We start from the raw sequence: 14,619 nt of genomic DNA, 5'->3' as shown, positions 1-14,619 counted from the left end.
CAAACACAGCAAATATTTGCAAGGAGGTGAAGAAACTGGAACCCCTTTGTCATCTGCTGGTGGAATGTAAAATGACACAGCTGATAAGGTGAACAGTCTTACAGAAGCAAAAATTAAAAAATTAAGGGATTTTGCAGAATTTTAAGGTGATTTATGGAACTGCCAATTCCACTTCTGTATACCTATCCATAAGACTTGTGCCCTGTCTATTCCAACATTATTCACAACAGCCGCCATGTGGAAACAGCACACAAGTCCATCAGTGAGAGAGTCTCTAAACAGAATGTGGTATCATACAAACCGTGGGAGGCATCACCTGGCCTCTGAAGAAAATGCCAATACGTGGTCAACATGGGTGGACCTTTCAAACATGGTGCTAAGAGGACTGAATGATTTGACCACAAAACATCAAATACCATGTGATTCCTTCATGAGGAGTACTAAGAACAAATTGGGAGAAACAGAAAGTAGAATGGTGGTTGCTGATGATGGAGGAGAGGGAGAAATGGGGAGCTGGTGTTTAATGGGCATGCAGCTTCAGTTCTAGATGAGGAATGCTCTGGAGATGGAAGGTGGCACTGATCGCCAAGCAATATAAACGTACTCAGTGCTACTCACCACATGCTTGGAAATGATTAAAGTGGTAAATATTATGTTATATATTTTCTGCATAGAAGAGATTATCAATAATTTGATTCTCTCAAACCTACAATAATTATGCTTCAATTGCTTACTCTGCATTTAATTCTACTTGAGCAACCCTTACTTAAAAATTCTAGGGTATGATTTTTAAAAATCTTGACTAAAGTGCGTAAAGAAGAAAGAACCCATAGCTTTAATGGTGTGCAACGTCACGTTCCCTTACTGAGAAATGTGATTTTCTTTCGTTGCCAAGACAGCAACTGTTGCTGTGGCAACCACACAAAAACAGGAATACTTAACAGAAGCAAACTCCACTCACCTGCACAAAGATGCCCTTGCTCTTATATTCCTCATGGAGACACCGAGAGAAAAAATCTACAAAAGCCTGAGAGGGTGTGGGGAGTAAGAAGAAGCACACATTACATCAATATGCCTGATTGGTAGCCATGGAAACAAAAAATAATTAACCATTTAGCCCTATCACTTTTCATCATTCTATCATTTCAAATGCAGAAGAAATACTTTAATAACACCTCAAAATCTCAAGGGTTTTTTTCCTGTTACCACATCAAGTATTATCTTAACCAAACACAATGTTTACCCCAAAATCTGATTTTGACTGGAAAAGGTTCTCCTTATCCTTCCCCTTCCCCAGAAAATTACTTTCCAAGAAGAAGTATTTTTATATTATATAACGAAAGATGCACTTCTACTCTTTACTTGTCAGACAAGCAGAAACATAACACAGATTCTATTCAACTGTGTTCTAGGGAAATTTTGTTGTTGTGAAAAGAAGATGGTATAAAATCCAAGAATGTAGAGATGATGTGAGAGCCCATCTTCTTCTGCTCATGCAACCTGAAATCTACCTGTGAGTGATTCAGAATGTAATCTATCCCTTCCTTAAGCTCAGGCTTGGCACACCACATTCCAGCGCCCCAATCAGCCAAAGACTGTGTCCATGGGGAACAGGTGGGAGGCTCAGAATCGCTTCTCACACAGGGTGTCACTGAAAGCACGCCCTTGGTGTGTTCCAGAGATGCGGACAGCAAGCAGGCTCCAGGGACTGGGAGATCGTGCTAAGGTTTTCAAAAGATCATAATGACTGAGGCTTTCTTAAGTGAAAAAGAAGGCACGTCTTTTGCTCCTTCTCCTCCATTACATATTGCAAATTCACATTACATATTAGCTGTGCTTATTTCCCCCCTAAAAGCTTGCTTAATTTCAATGTTTAAGTGACATTTTTCCCTTCAGAAATCTATTCTGTGCCCCAGTAATGTATCTGAAGGTGATGCTATTGACCCGCAGGCAGGGACAGATGCATCCTAAATTATTATTCTAGGAGCAATGTGAGGAAGTAAATGGTGATGTATGAAATAATGACATTTTGCACAGAGCTCTGAAAAATTCTTGTGACACGCTAGAAGTGACAACAGATATTCATGAGTTCTGAATAATGTGGCAGAAGCCACACTCTCCCCAGTGCATCCTGTCTACTGCGTACATCTACGCCCTGACTGGATGCATTTCTTCTGTGCTGTATGGAGCTGACTCATTCACGTCTGAAATCTCCAGTCTTAGACCCCTTAGTGCCGTGTTCTCACCCACTAAGCAAGCTGGCCTGGACCAGCTCTTCCGGGAAAGCACAAGTATTACTTTACATCAGTAAACTACTGGAGCAAAATAAGCATCTGTGGGTGTCATACACTGGTGTTCCCTTAGAAATCTATACCTACCCATACATTCCCAGTGCTTGGGCATTTTCCTTCAAGAGACTTAAATCTATGTTAACTGCACAGAGTAAAAATGATTCGTTTCTCTTATACTGACATCATTTACAAGAATGTTGTTCACCTTGGTTGCAGAATAGATGGTCAAGAGTGGAACGGGGGTCATGCCGCTGGCAGAGGAGATATTCAGAATCACCCCTTTAGATCTAAAAAGGAAAATGTACCAGGTCAATGGAGTAAAAGCATAAACACAACTATCTGTGGATTACAGATCAAGATATATATGTAATTATTTGAAGCAAAGTAACTTAACTGCTTTTCAAACACACAACTCCCTGGTTTTCATCACTGCATGACACGCTTGGTCAGTGAATGAGGCATAATTTAATCAACTAAAAATAGCTCTTTACAATTAGCTCATTGCCCAGTGTTGGTAATCCAGGGCATGACCACATGAGATCCACCGTCTTCCTGAGTTGATCTCTGAGGTCCCCTCAGCCATGCAGAAAGGATTTTCATTATGGGGTTGGAGTATAAGCTCAGTGAGGGATCACGTGCCTAGGAGTGCAAGGCTGTAGGTCTCACCCCAAGCACTGTCCTCCTCCCCCGGAACTCTACTAAGGGATGCCCACACCTTTATTTTCGGGGATCATTACCTACTACCCTGCTGTCATATATAACCCTTCCATGTATATGGGCACCCCCTGCCAACAAAACCGTGAGGTCCCAGACTCTAAAGCTACTCTTCCTCAAATATGTGTAATAAGTAAGTGCTTTGCAAAACCTAGCGATGCATGATGCTAGGCCCTGTCCTCAGACTTGACTGGCTTGGGTCGCAGATACTTGGGTACTCAAGCTGACTCTAAAACTAAAGTTTAATGACTCTATAGTTTATTAAACTTACTCTTTTGCAAAAGGCGAAGCTTGGTTTTTTTCTGTAAATTGTACAGACTATTGGAAGTTAAAAGCCAGTTATCAGGAATTTCCAATTTTAGAAGTAAATGAAAAATAGTTGGAGAAAAGCAATGTTGTAAATATATCAGTTGTTCACAACCACATATAGATTGTTATGTGGAATTAGGTTTGTAGAAATGTCAGATTTAACCACCAATTTTGCCCTCCCAAACTGTTAACTCTCAAAGGAGAGGTGCCCCCCCTCCAAAGTGCTGGGGCTCAGAGGAAGGGCAAGGGCCAAGAACTCCCACTGAGCTACAGATACAGCTCAGCCAGGTCAGCCACGGGAATCTGACCTCGCCCACCTCCTCGCCCTTCATATTGGCCTCCTTTCCTTCAACCAGGCATTCTTTTTGTGTTTGAATTTACTTCAAGGCTTGCTTTAAATAAATACATAAATAAGGGACTATCACATCCTTTATATGTAAAACAGCAGAGAAAACATGATTAAATGACATCTAAGTTATTTTATACGTAAATCTGAAGAGAAATAATCCCCAAAGGTCATTCACTCCATCTGCCAGCCTCTAGGCTAGATGCCACTCCAACCATCAAAGGAAAGTCCAGGTCCACCGTGGAATGTGTGTCACTGGAAACGAGTATTTGCTGTTGTTTTTAAACAGAAGTCCTTGTGGGCAAAATATACCACTCAAGATCGTGAAATCCATTAACATTTTGATGACAGAAATAAAACTTCAAATTTAAACATGTTAAGATTGTTTTTTTGGTCAATGGATTAATGACATCATTCTTGTAGTTTTTGCTTTTCTCTGTCTTTGATACAGACAAGCCTTTTGTTTCTTAAGAAAGTTTGTATTAAAGAGGCCCTTTAAGCTAAAACCTGGTGAATTAGCAATTAATAGCTGGTCATTTTATTTCATCTAGAAGAATGAGAAATTCCTTTGATAAAAATGGAATGAAAACCACTCTGTTAAGGAGTCTTTTAATATAGGATTAATTTATGATGTTTAATTATCTTTATATTTTTAGAGTACTAAAAATATTCTAAAATGAAATTGTGATAGTTGCACAGCTCTGTACATACTCTAAAAGCCACTGAACTATATACTTTAAGTAGACAGATTTTACGATATGTAAAATATCTTAGTAAATGTGCAAAAAGAGAGAAATGTGTATTTTCAATATATTGGAAAATGTCATCTTTACACTGGGTCAGATTCCAATCAAGTAGACGCTAAAATGCAACACATTCCAAGAGGCCTCGCAGGTTGGGTTTTTAGGTTCGCCTGTTCTCATATAACCAGGAATTGCAACATCCTCACTCATACAGAGCAAGTACAGAGAAAGCCAGGTGAAGTAGATGAAGATGATGTTTTTCACAGAGGCTGTAGCCTATCACCACAGGTTTTATCAGCTGGATTCTGTGCTCCATTATACTCCAACTAGCTAGGGTGGTTGTGTGTGCCCTTGAACAAAGATACTGTATGTTTTATTTCCCACTCACAAATGAAATGCAATTTAAAAGTCTTTAAAGGTTAAAGTTTCACCTTATCGAACACTTCTTAAAAATTAAATCTTGAGCTCATCAAACAGACCCTTAAAACTTCACTCACCAAAGCCATGATTTCAATAGAGGAAAAGTTATTTAAGATATTAAAAGCTTCTTTACCACTAAAACAATAACATCAATAATCTGGTATGTCACAATTACATGGTCATACTCCTTCACTTGTTTATTCCTTGAGGCAGCAAAGATCACTGTTACTCAGATATTCTACTTTAATTTATAATTTCTAGGGGACAGAGGCCTCTGGGTGAGTTGATAGTCAGAATTTTAGAGTACTTTATGCAAAACAGAGTATTTGCATTGCAAAATATATTAAAACAAATTTAAGACCCTCTAAGTGCTACATAAAGCAAAAAATGCATTACACCTAAGTAAATAAAATTGTACCCAACTGTACCCACTTTCTGTACCCAATTGTACAGAAAGCAACTCACCTACAAATCTCTGTCCTCCCATCAGGGACATACATCTGTCTAGCAAAAACCTACCCATGCTCACACACACAACAGCATACAGTTCCTTCTATCTCTTTCTTCCTCTTTCCCCACCGTCCCTCCATCTCCCCCTTTCTTCCCTCCCCCAGGATAATACTCAACTCAGTTTTGTCTGACTCACCAGTGACACACTGGTATAGCCTTCCTTAATCCTCTACTATACATCGTGTCTATTCTTTATGTCAAAATGGGAGGGAACATTTGGAACTGTGAAGCACAAAAGGACTCGTCGGTAGATCAACTACTTTGTCTAGCTCTAATCCTCCATCTAAGCAGAATTAGTGACGTCAAACTGGTTTCCATGGCACAGCCAGACTCATGACAACTGTTATATCAAGCAGAAGGACAAAATGGGCTGCGCTTAATTGCACACAGAAACAAACACAAAACCAAACCTGTGTTAACCTCTCATTTTCTGAAGACGGGGGAACAATTCTGATATTGGAAGGTACGTTAAGAGTTTTTGTACAAATTCTATAAAGAAGATTCACGTTGCTCCATACTTCAGCATTTCCTGGGTTTGTTATGACAAACATCTAAATAAACTAGTTAAGCAATATTTTCTGTGATACAACCTTAATTCATCACACTGCTTACTTGCTAACAGGCACATAATGGTGTCTCAGTACACAAATTGCTTTCCAATCTACTAGAACTAAAATGCTGCAAAATCAAAGCAGAAAACACCAACTGCTGGTAAAGAAGCACTTTTTCATATAAATATATTTTCTTCCATTATCATACCTGTCATAAGCCAAACATTAAACTCACCTAATCTACAAAATTTGGTACATGCATTTACAGCTTCCTATAGCTCTGTACTCTTAAGTTAAGCCCTTAGACCTGTGCAATTCCAGGTGTGACTCTTTGTTATATGGTTTACAAAAATTGCCAAGCTTTTGTTCTACAAGTGCTCCACTACTTAACGGGGGACTACTGCAGTATCCTTGTTCTCCTCTAAAAATACTGTCACAGAGGAAGTATAGGTCTTCTTTGAAATAAGTCACTGATTCCTGCCTTCCTCAAGAAACCTCAGTCCTATCCCACAGCGTAGGTGAGGAGAGAGGGGTGTGGACGTGTCGGTGCTGTACAAAGAGCTGGTGCCGCCAGGTCAATCAGCATGGACAGAGTTTGATGGCAGAGAGGGGACCACACACACAAGACTTCATTTCAATTCTTCACATCCAAGAAGACACTAGCAGGGTCATTTTATATATTTTAACCATAAACATAATCCTAGAATTAGAGTAAAAAGTTCTCTAGTAGACTCACAAAGACAAAGAAACATAACATAGAATTCAACGTCAGAAAAGAATCCTGGAACATGGGGGTCAGGGAATATAATCAGAGGCAGCAATCCAAATACTTACATTATACAAATATTGCTTTGTTGAATAAAGTTTGCAAACATTTAGCACATGAAAGAGAATTACCTGCCCTAAAACACCACAACATGTCATAATTCCACCTTAAGCAATACAATATGAAAGAGGCTATTTTTAGCTTTTCCATGGTTGTTATGGCAACCACCTCCTGGTTCCAGCTGTACACAATGTTTATAATTCCAGGGAAGTAGAAAGGGCAAGTTTCCTCTATAATGTAATTATGCTCTTTCTACTTCTATGGTAATAATACTTAGTTTGATTATAGATACTTGTTTAGCGATAGTCAGTTGGCCCGAGGCTATAGTTCTAAAGGGTTTGGAAAATCTCATATATTAGAGGTAGAATCAGTGAAAGGAAAAAAACAAAAACGTTAAGTAACAAAAGATCTTTCTAAAGGACACTGCTGTTACTCAGTAGAGACCTCAATCCTATGAAAAGCAACCACAGAAATGGGCCATTTGGGGATGGTGTAAAGAGCACCCTGTAATAAAACCACTTATAATGTGTAATTAAGACCGCTTTCAGACGATCTGTTCACTTGGGAGTTTTTGTTTCCTCTTGGGCATCCACTGACATTTCTGGCCTCCTTTGCAGTTCACTGCAGCCTGTGGCAGACTGAATTGCAGACGAAGGTATACGAGCACAAGTAATGCACACCACTTGCAGGACTGGCCCATAAAACCTCCCTGACATCATTCCAATTTGTCTTCCTTCATTTCCTAGCTGGATGAAATAAAAACTCCAAGACTAAAGAATAATGAAGCCCCAGATGGAAGGCGCCTCAGTTTCCTGAATGACAAGGTGGGTATGGGAGGGAAAAGTAAACTTTCACCACCTTAACTTACCGAGATGTGGAGGGTTGCCTGTGACTACACCTAGGAACTCCTTGAATTCAAGTCAGTGCAAATGTTCTCCTTACCAAAAGGACTGATTCATAAAATCCATGTACTGCACATTTTTACCAGCCCCTGAAGTGTAAGACAGTCACTTTCCCTGAAGATCAGGTTCATCCCACAGCTTCTGATGGTCCCCCCAAGTCATTTCTCAACTTGGGTCAAAACACAACTTGATCTCTTAAGGACAAGGATCCACCTCACCTTCTGAACACACCAAAATAGATGTCACTCAGTCAAAGCCTGTTAAATGAATTCGTCTCTCTGCACTGTCTGTTTTTATTTGATGCTCTTACTGTAACTGTGCCGATGGCTGGCAGGTCTGTAGAGACTGCAGTAAAGTTCCTGGCTCTTTATATTTGTGCCATTAGCTAACTTAGGGTGCCACAGTGTAGTATTCTATCTTTCTGGACTTCAGTTTTGTAACCTGTCAAATGAGAGGGTTGTTTCCCAGTAACCTACACCACTAGATTTCTCCAATTCTTTGAACCCAATACTTTATGCTCTGCAAAATGATTCCACAACCATCATTTTAAAAAAATGTTTTTCACCAACACACTTAATTTCTTTTACAATACCTCTCTGGTTTATAAACATTTGTGTCCTCCATGCATGTAAGTATTCTATCACTAAGCCACACATCCCAGCCCAAGTCTTTCATTTCTCATGGAAGGATTTACTCTCCTGATGTTAAAACTCAGATTTAGATGAGGGGCCAAATTTCACTCTTCCTAGGTTCTCTTCTTTCTTCCCTAACTCTGCTCTTATTCTAGGGCTTTGGGCTGGTTTGACCACAACCATTCCCATATCTGATTATCAGGAACTCATTTCCACTGTCAATGGATAATATGCGGTAATAGTTTTAAAGGGAAATTTTACTGTACAGACAAAATAGAATTACAAAGAACTTGGTTGAGAAAGTTTCATGATCTCTGTAGATGTTCAGCATCATCTCTGCAGGTTCCTAACCTCAGTCTCTTCATCTACAATGATTAAATGACTGAACACATATTAAGCTTGGGCACACCTGGTGCACAGAAATACTTAATGAACACAAATAAATTGTCATGTCTGCCTAGAATTGGTCACCAAGGTCTCCTGTCAGGTGTAGGTTAGCTGGGTCTCAGGTTCTCCCTCTGCAAAGCTGAAATTCCTTTGGGTCTCTTCCAAACTCCAGGCTATTTTGCAGAGGAAGGAAGACTATGAAGCCTGAAATTCAGCAAATGATCAAGCTGGCTGCTCTTTCACGAGGTTTTCTCTGAAGGCTGAGCCATCACTGGGGCGTTTCCAAGGAAGGCACAAAGCTTACTTACAATTTTACACTGCCCACTGTTTCAAATGTAAAAACTCTACCATGTGTCTCTCAAGAAAAAGACCTCCAGCACATCTTGGGGGTAGCCAATTCAAGCTGCAGGACAGCTGGGGGCAGCAGATACTGCCTTTCCCTCCATGGAGGGATTTGACATCATAATCACAACCCGCCTATATGCCTCACACAGCCTTTCTCCCCGAAAGAACTGCAAAAGCAGAGGTCGGTGCCTCCATTGGTAAAGGCTCTGAGAGGATACAGCTTTAAGAAGGCATTCCTAGGAATATCCCAGGAACTCTGGCCGCCTCCTCAGGATAGCAGGCAATTGAGTTGGTGATGGTGACTCAGACTGTCTTTTTAATCCTGATCCACAGGAACCCCCACAACCCTAGAGGAAAAGAAAGAGTCGAGTGGAAAAGGCCTCCTCCACCAGTGACTCACGCTCCACCGTGTGATTTGCCTGGTGCTAAGACGTGGAGGTTAGGTTCATTAGTCATTTTAATGAAATTTTCAGAGAAAGGGTTCTCCCTATAAATAATAATGAGCTCTGTGCCCATAGTGTTCGTGTGTGAGCTTATGACTCACCTTTCAACCATGCCAGGCAGCACCAATTGTGTCATCTGCAAGAGAAAACAAAACATTGATGATGGTCAAGGACAGGTGACAGAGTGAAGGAAACCCTCCCACACAAAAGAGAAGGGAATCACTGAACCACTCACCACTCCTACAGACAGCCGTATATTTTATAGACTCTATAATTTGGCTGTATCAGGAGTGCATAAAAAGGAACCAAATGAAATTACTGGATAACACTGGGAACATTTTTGAACTTGGTTAAAATTAGTCTTGCCCAAAATGTAATACTGGTAGAGATCTTCAAAGAATAAAAAGATCTGTGGTACAATCAATGTTTCCCAAAATGCATTCTCAGAAAAGGACATATGTTGTCACAAAAAATGTTCTGCCTACCATGATTAGTTAAACTCTCTAATCTCAAGAACTCAAATCTCTTCTCAGAAAGAAAAAAAGCCGTTAGAAGAATGTCATACAGTGACGTGTTGGCAAATATTAAAGATACCTTTCACACTGATTTCTTTCGTTGATCCAGTTGGTTATGAGCAAAACTTGTCCTTAAAGAAAATTATCTGTGGTTTTCCAATAATCAATAATCTACTGATGACATGTGCATTTTTAACGACCTCATTACTGTTGATCAAATAGGGACACTGATGAGGGAGGCTACTTCTCAACTCTTTTGAGACATTATTAGCCAAGAAAAATACCAAAGTCCAATGGCTTGGTCAAGGTGGCATCACTGCTGAGTACTGAAGTTGGAATTGGAATTCCTGACTCCTGGATTCCATTAGTTCCCGAAGACACAAATGTCATTTTCTAATAAAATCCGTGCGCACGCCAAAACAATCCCACATATCTATACTCTGAGGAGAAGGCATTTTTTTCCCTTAGAGATCTCTGAAGAAAGAAAATGCCAACCAAGTCTTTACCCAGGTAAGTACTATAAGATGCTCAATTCACATGAAAATGCTGGAGCTGTCACATACGCTTTTCAATGAAAATACGAGCTCAAACTGACACTGTGTCACAAAAAATGAATCGATACATTGCCAGCTCGAAGCACAGGTGTGCCTTCAAAACCATGGGAGATTCGTTTCAGGGAAAGGTATATGGATTTGGTTAAATCCAGATGAAAAAGAAGAAGTCACAAATGAAAGCTTGGCCTAAGGCTTCCTGTAGCTCCTTCCTCCTTACACGCAAGTCCATATTTTCATATTAAACTCATCTTTACAGAATGATGGAGAGGTAGTGCCAACTGTGCTCCCATGTTCACTCTTTCACAGAATGCAGCTGAAGCATTCAGCTGGAGACCTATGGTCTCTCCTCTCCTCCATTCACGCCCCCAGGCCACCTTTTCTATGACTTCTCTGCAGGTGAATGTGGCCGATGATCATGTTCTGTCCGATAAGATACAGAGAGGCTGGGCATGATGGCACATCCCAGCCTGTAATCCCAGCACTCTGGGGAGACTGAGGCGGGAGGAATGTAAGTACTTTGAGCCCACCCTATGGGCAACTAGTCACTCAGCAAGACCTCGTCTCAACTTCTTGGCCATGCCCTTAAAGATGAGGGCTGTGTGCAAGCACAATCACGTCTTTTCCTGTGCCCTTTACTCTTTCTGGTGGCTCGATGTGGCTGACATGGAAGGAATGGAGTGTATCCTCATCACAGGAAGGCAAAAGATATGCGCTAACAGTGGTGAAGCAACAGGAGGAAAGGAGGGTCCACAACGTGGTGGAGCTGCTCAGCAAAACCTTGATTACCTGAGAAGGAGATGAACTTTGCCCTCTTTAAGCCACTACTCATCTGTTACAGAACTAAACCAGTATTTTCCCTCAGTGCCTGGGAATCCACTCAAGGCTTTGTGTACTGTAAACAAGAACTTGACTGCTGGACTACACACCCAGCCCCTAAACCAATATGCTAACTAGTACCACTATTTATCTGTGTTGACCCACGTTAACATTTTAAGACCAAATAAGCAGTTCCCAAAGCATCAGGCCTGGATATCATAGTTTGTTTTTTTTTTTTTAAACTGAAAGAGCTGACAATTTTATTTTCACAATTTGTGTTTCAAATGAAAACTGTACTTTCTGCAATTTTTTTTTTTTTGTCCCACTTCTCTGTGTCAAAACTATTGTCTCTTTGATAGGAAGAGGGAACAAGTTTTCCTTGTGATGCTGATAGAAAACACCCCGTCACAGTACCATGAGCTCCTGGAGAAGTACAACAATTGGGAAGGACAGAAGGGAAAAGCTTAAAAAAAAAACAAAAGGAAATAAAGCTTTTGTAGTATAACAAGGCAAGGAGGAGTTAAAGGGATGATAGGCAAATGGGAAAAAAAGAACCAGATTATAACATGTACAGGTATGAATTCTCTATGGCAAGTATGATCATTATGTATATATAAAATATACCAATAAAACCTGATTAAAAAAAACTAGTCTTAAGAGATGCCCTCGGTCTTTGGTTGAGTCACTCCTGAGTGGGCACCACAGTGGATGACCAGGTCATGGGAGGCCCCATGGGTGGCCTCGTTCAGGCGCATGGTCTGTTGGCATCATGGAAGGGCCTCCCACGTGGGGTGTTGGCACCACACCAGGCAAGGAGGACTGGGGAGCCCGAGGAGAAGTGGGATCATCAGCCCTGTTGGAGGAGCAAAGAATGGGGTAGGAAGTATCTTTCTCGCCTGGTGGAAAGGTATTGTTCTATCCACCAGGGTCCGAGTTGGTCTTCCATCCAGTTCTGACCGCCGCCTTTTGCATTCTCTATGTCCTTCTCACAGACAGTGTCACCGCCGAGCTAGCTATCACAGCAGTCACAATAAAACCCACTCACAATTTGATGGCGTCAAACAAAACATTCTGACAAAACCCAGGCTTGTTCTGTTGCTCTAAATGGAGTTGACTCCCCCATTGCAGAAGGGTGCCTGGAGCTCTCTGTCTCCCACCTCCGCTCTCCCCCAGATCCTTGCCTTTCCATTTAGGCTGTAAGGATCAGAACCCACGCTGCGTTCTCCTCTTGGGGCCACCACGCTCAGACTTCGGGGCCCTGCTCCTCTTTCACAGCTTCTCAAACACAGTCCTATCACTTTCCTGTCTACATTCACTTGACCCGGTTCAGAACATGGCCCTGGCTTCAAAACAAATTTTACAGAACCAAGTCCTGGGCAAGGCTAACTTTAGAGTTTTATCTTTTCAACAGAGGCACCTCCTCTCTCCTCAGATTAAGTACTAACCCTTCAAATTTGCTTTTATATTCCCTAAGAGTTCTCTTTTCACAAAAGCATGTAGCAACTGCTCAATGCATAACCACTAACTGTTTAAGGCAAGCACAGTATGTAGTCAGGGGGACTCTGAGCTAGTTTAGTTCTTCCTCTTCCATGAAATCCTAACATTTTAAATGAAAAAGGCAAGTGTTATGTGTTACTATCTTTTAATCTCACATGATGTAATACTCAGGATGGTCAAAATACACAATAAACGTGTAAATTTCAAAAATTTCTTATAGTAAAAGATAACGTTGCAATTAATCGCCTTCTAAACACTGGCCCTCACTCAACCGTGCTTATCTCACTGTTCTTGCCACCTTCTGGAATAGTTCTCGGTCCTCTTTTATGTCTTTGTGAGGTGCAAGCGAAGCACAGTGAACGCTGCTGCCGAGCGCCATCCAATAGGAAACCAGACTCCAAAGACACTGCGTGCGCTGTGTCCTGACCCACTTCACTCACCAGAGCTCGCACTGTGGACTTCTGGCTCTTTCCTGAAGTCAAAATGACTGTGACAGGTACACGTTTTGAATCCGCACACTGAGGCAGCCAGGATAGTACAAGTTTTGTACTAAGGTCCAGAACAGAACTTTCAGAACTGCTGCAGAAGGTGGCAAGCATGATGGGTAAGTGTGTTCAAAGTGAGGTCTTGAGGGAGACCTGTGGTCTATGTTTAAACATTCACTGTTATTTTGGGGTCACACTTCGTAAACATAATGGACCCAGCAGAGCACACGTCACAGAGACCCTTCAGGGGGACTCCTGTCCCTTACTGTTCTTTTACAGTGCAGCGCCACTAACTACCTGGTGAGCCTGTCTGAAAGCACAGTGTGCCCCAAACAGATTGGACCCCAAGCAATGACACATTTGGAGGTTACCCAGTTAACTCTCATTGCACAGAAATTTCTACTAAGTTAAAAAAAAAACCTCAATTGGGATCTTCTTGGGGTAGTGGACTTGTTCTAAATTAAATCGTAATGACAACTGCACCACACTGTAAGCTGACTAAGTCACTGAGTTGAACACTTTAGGACAGATGAATTTTATGGTATGTAAATCATCCTTTAGTAAAGCATTAAAAATTTGTCAATAATCACATGAATGAGAATATTAAAGACTGAAATCACAAAATACATTTGATGTATTTTATAAAATCCAGGAGATAAAAGAGCACTTAAAAATGCCCTGCGCATATCAACCTAGAGTCTGGAGCGGCATCATGTAATACACGCTCTTACTGCTGAGCCCATGCTCTCTGCTGGAGCGCCATGTCCAGCAGGAGAAGAGACACAGTGAAACCATCACGGGACACTGCTGTGCGGGACAGAGACCCTAATGCTTAGGGGAAGGACCGGTTCTATATGAGAATCAGGCAGACCTTCAGATTACGCTTTGGTTAAATTTAAAAAGAGAAATAGCGGTTGGCTAGAAAAGAAGGTCTAGGAGAAAGAGAAAGTAAAAGGAGAACAGTCATAAAAATACATAATGTATGGTATAGAATTATACATTTAAAATATTACTTGTTGGATGAATGAATAAATATACAGAGAAGTAAAGATGTATGTGCACCCTGTTATATATATCTATTTGTGCAGTTACACAAAATATCAGACAGCTTTCCATACTAGCAAGACAGATGTACATTAGGGATATTAACAGCGATAGAATATCTTATTATAAAGGATAGATTTAAACATTCTTAAGAGTACTCAAAACTTTTTTTATTTAGCACATTTCATCAAGGGACCACAATACTTAGCTAATATATCATAAAGAGGTACCCCAAACATTTTGTAAAAAGCTATTATTTAATTTCGCAATGCCCTGAGATCACAGAAAC

The 14,619-nt window shown here is 40.9% G+C and overlaps 1 protein-coding gene across 3 annotated transcripts in view; it reads right to left on the bottom strand.

Moving 5' to 3' along the window:
- Positions 1-14,619, bottom strand: part of Hsd17b12 (hydroxysteroid 17-beta dehydrogenase 12) — a 158,689-nt gene that overhangs the window by 29,931 nt on the left and 114,139 nt on the right. For all 3 annotated transcript variants that reach the window (XM_063227795.1, XM_063227794.1, XM_003465081.5), the window contains exons 7-9: positions 9,521-9,555; positions 2,497-2,578; positions 962-1,027 (exon numbers count right to left, since the gene is read on the bottom strand). In XM_063227795.1, the coding sequence (XP_063083865.1) occupies positions 962-1,027; positions 2,497-2,578; positions 9,521-9,555 (183 nt within the window). The remainder of the gene's footprint in view (positions 1-961; positions 1,028-2,496; positions 2,579-9,520; positions 9,556-14,619) is intronic.

Source organism: Cavia porcellus, unplaced genomic scaffold, assembly GCF_034190915.1.
Source record: "Cavia porcellus strain 051 isolate PalLab524CR breed Dunkin Hartley unplaced genomic scaffold, mCavPor4.1 scaffold_17, whole genome shotgun sequence".
Lineage (NCBI taxonomy): Eukaryota > Metazoa > Chordata > Mammalia > Rodentia > Caviidae > Cavia > Cavia porcellus.
The sequence above is the reverse complement of the archived record's forward strand: the minus strand, read 5'-3'. Positions and strand labels throughout refer to the sequence as shown.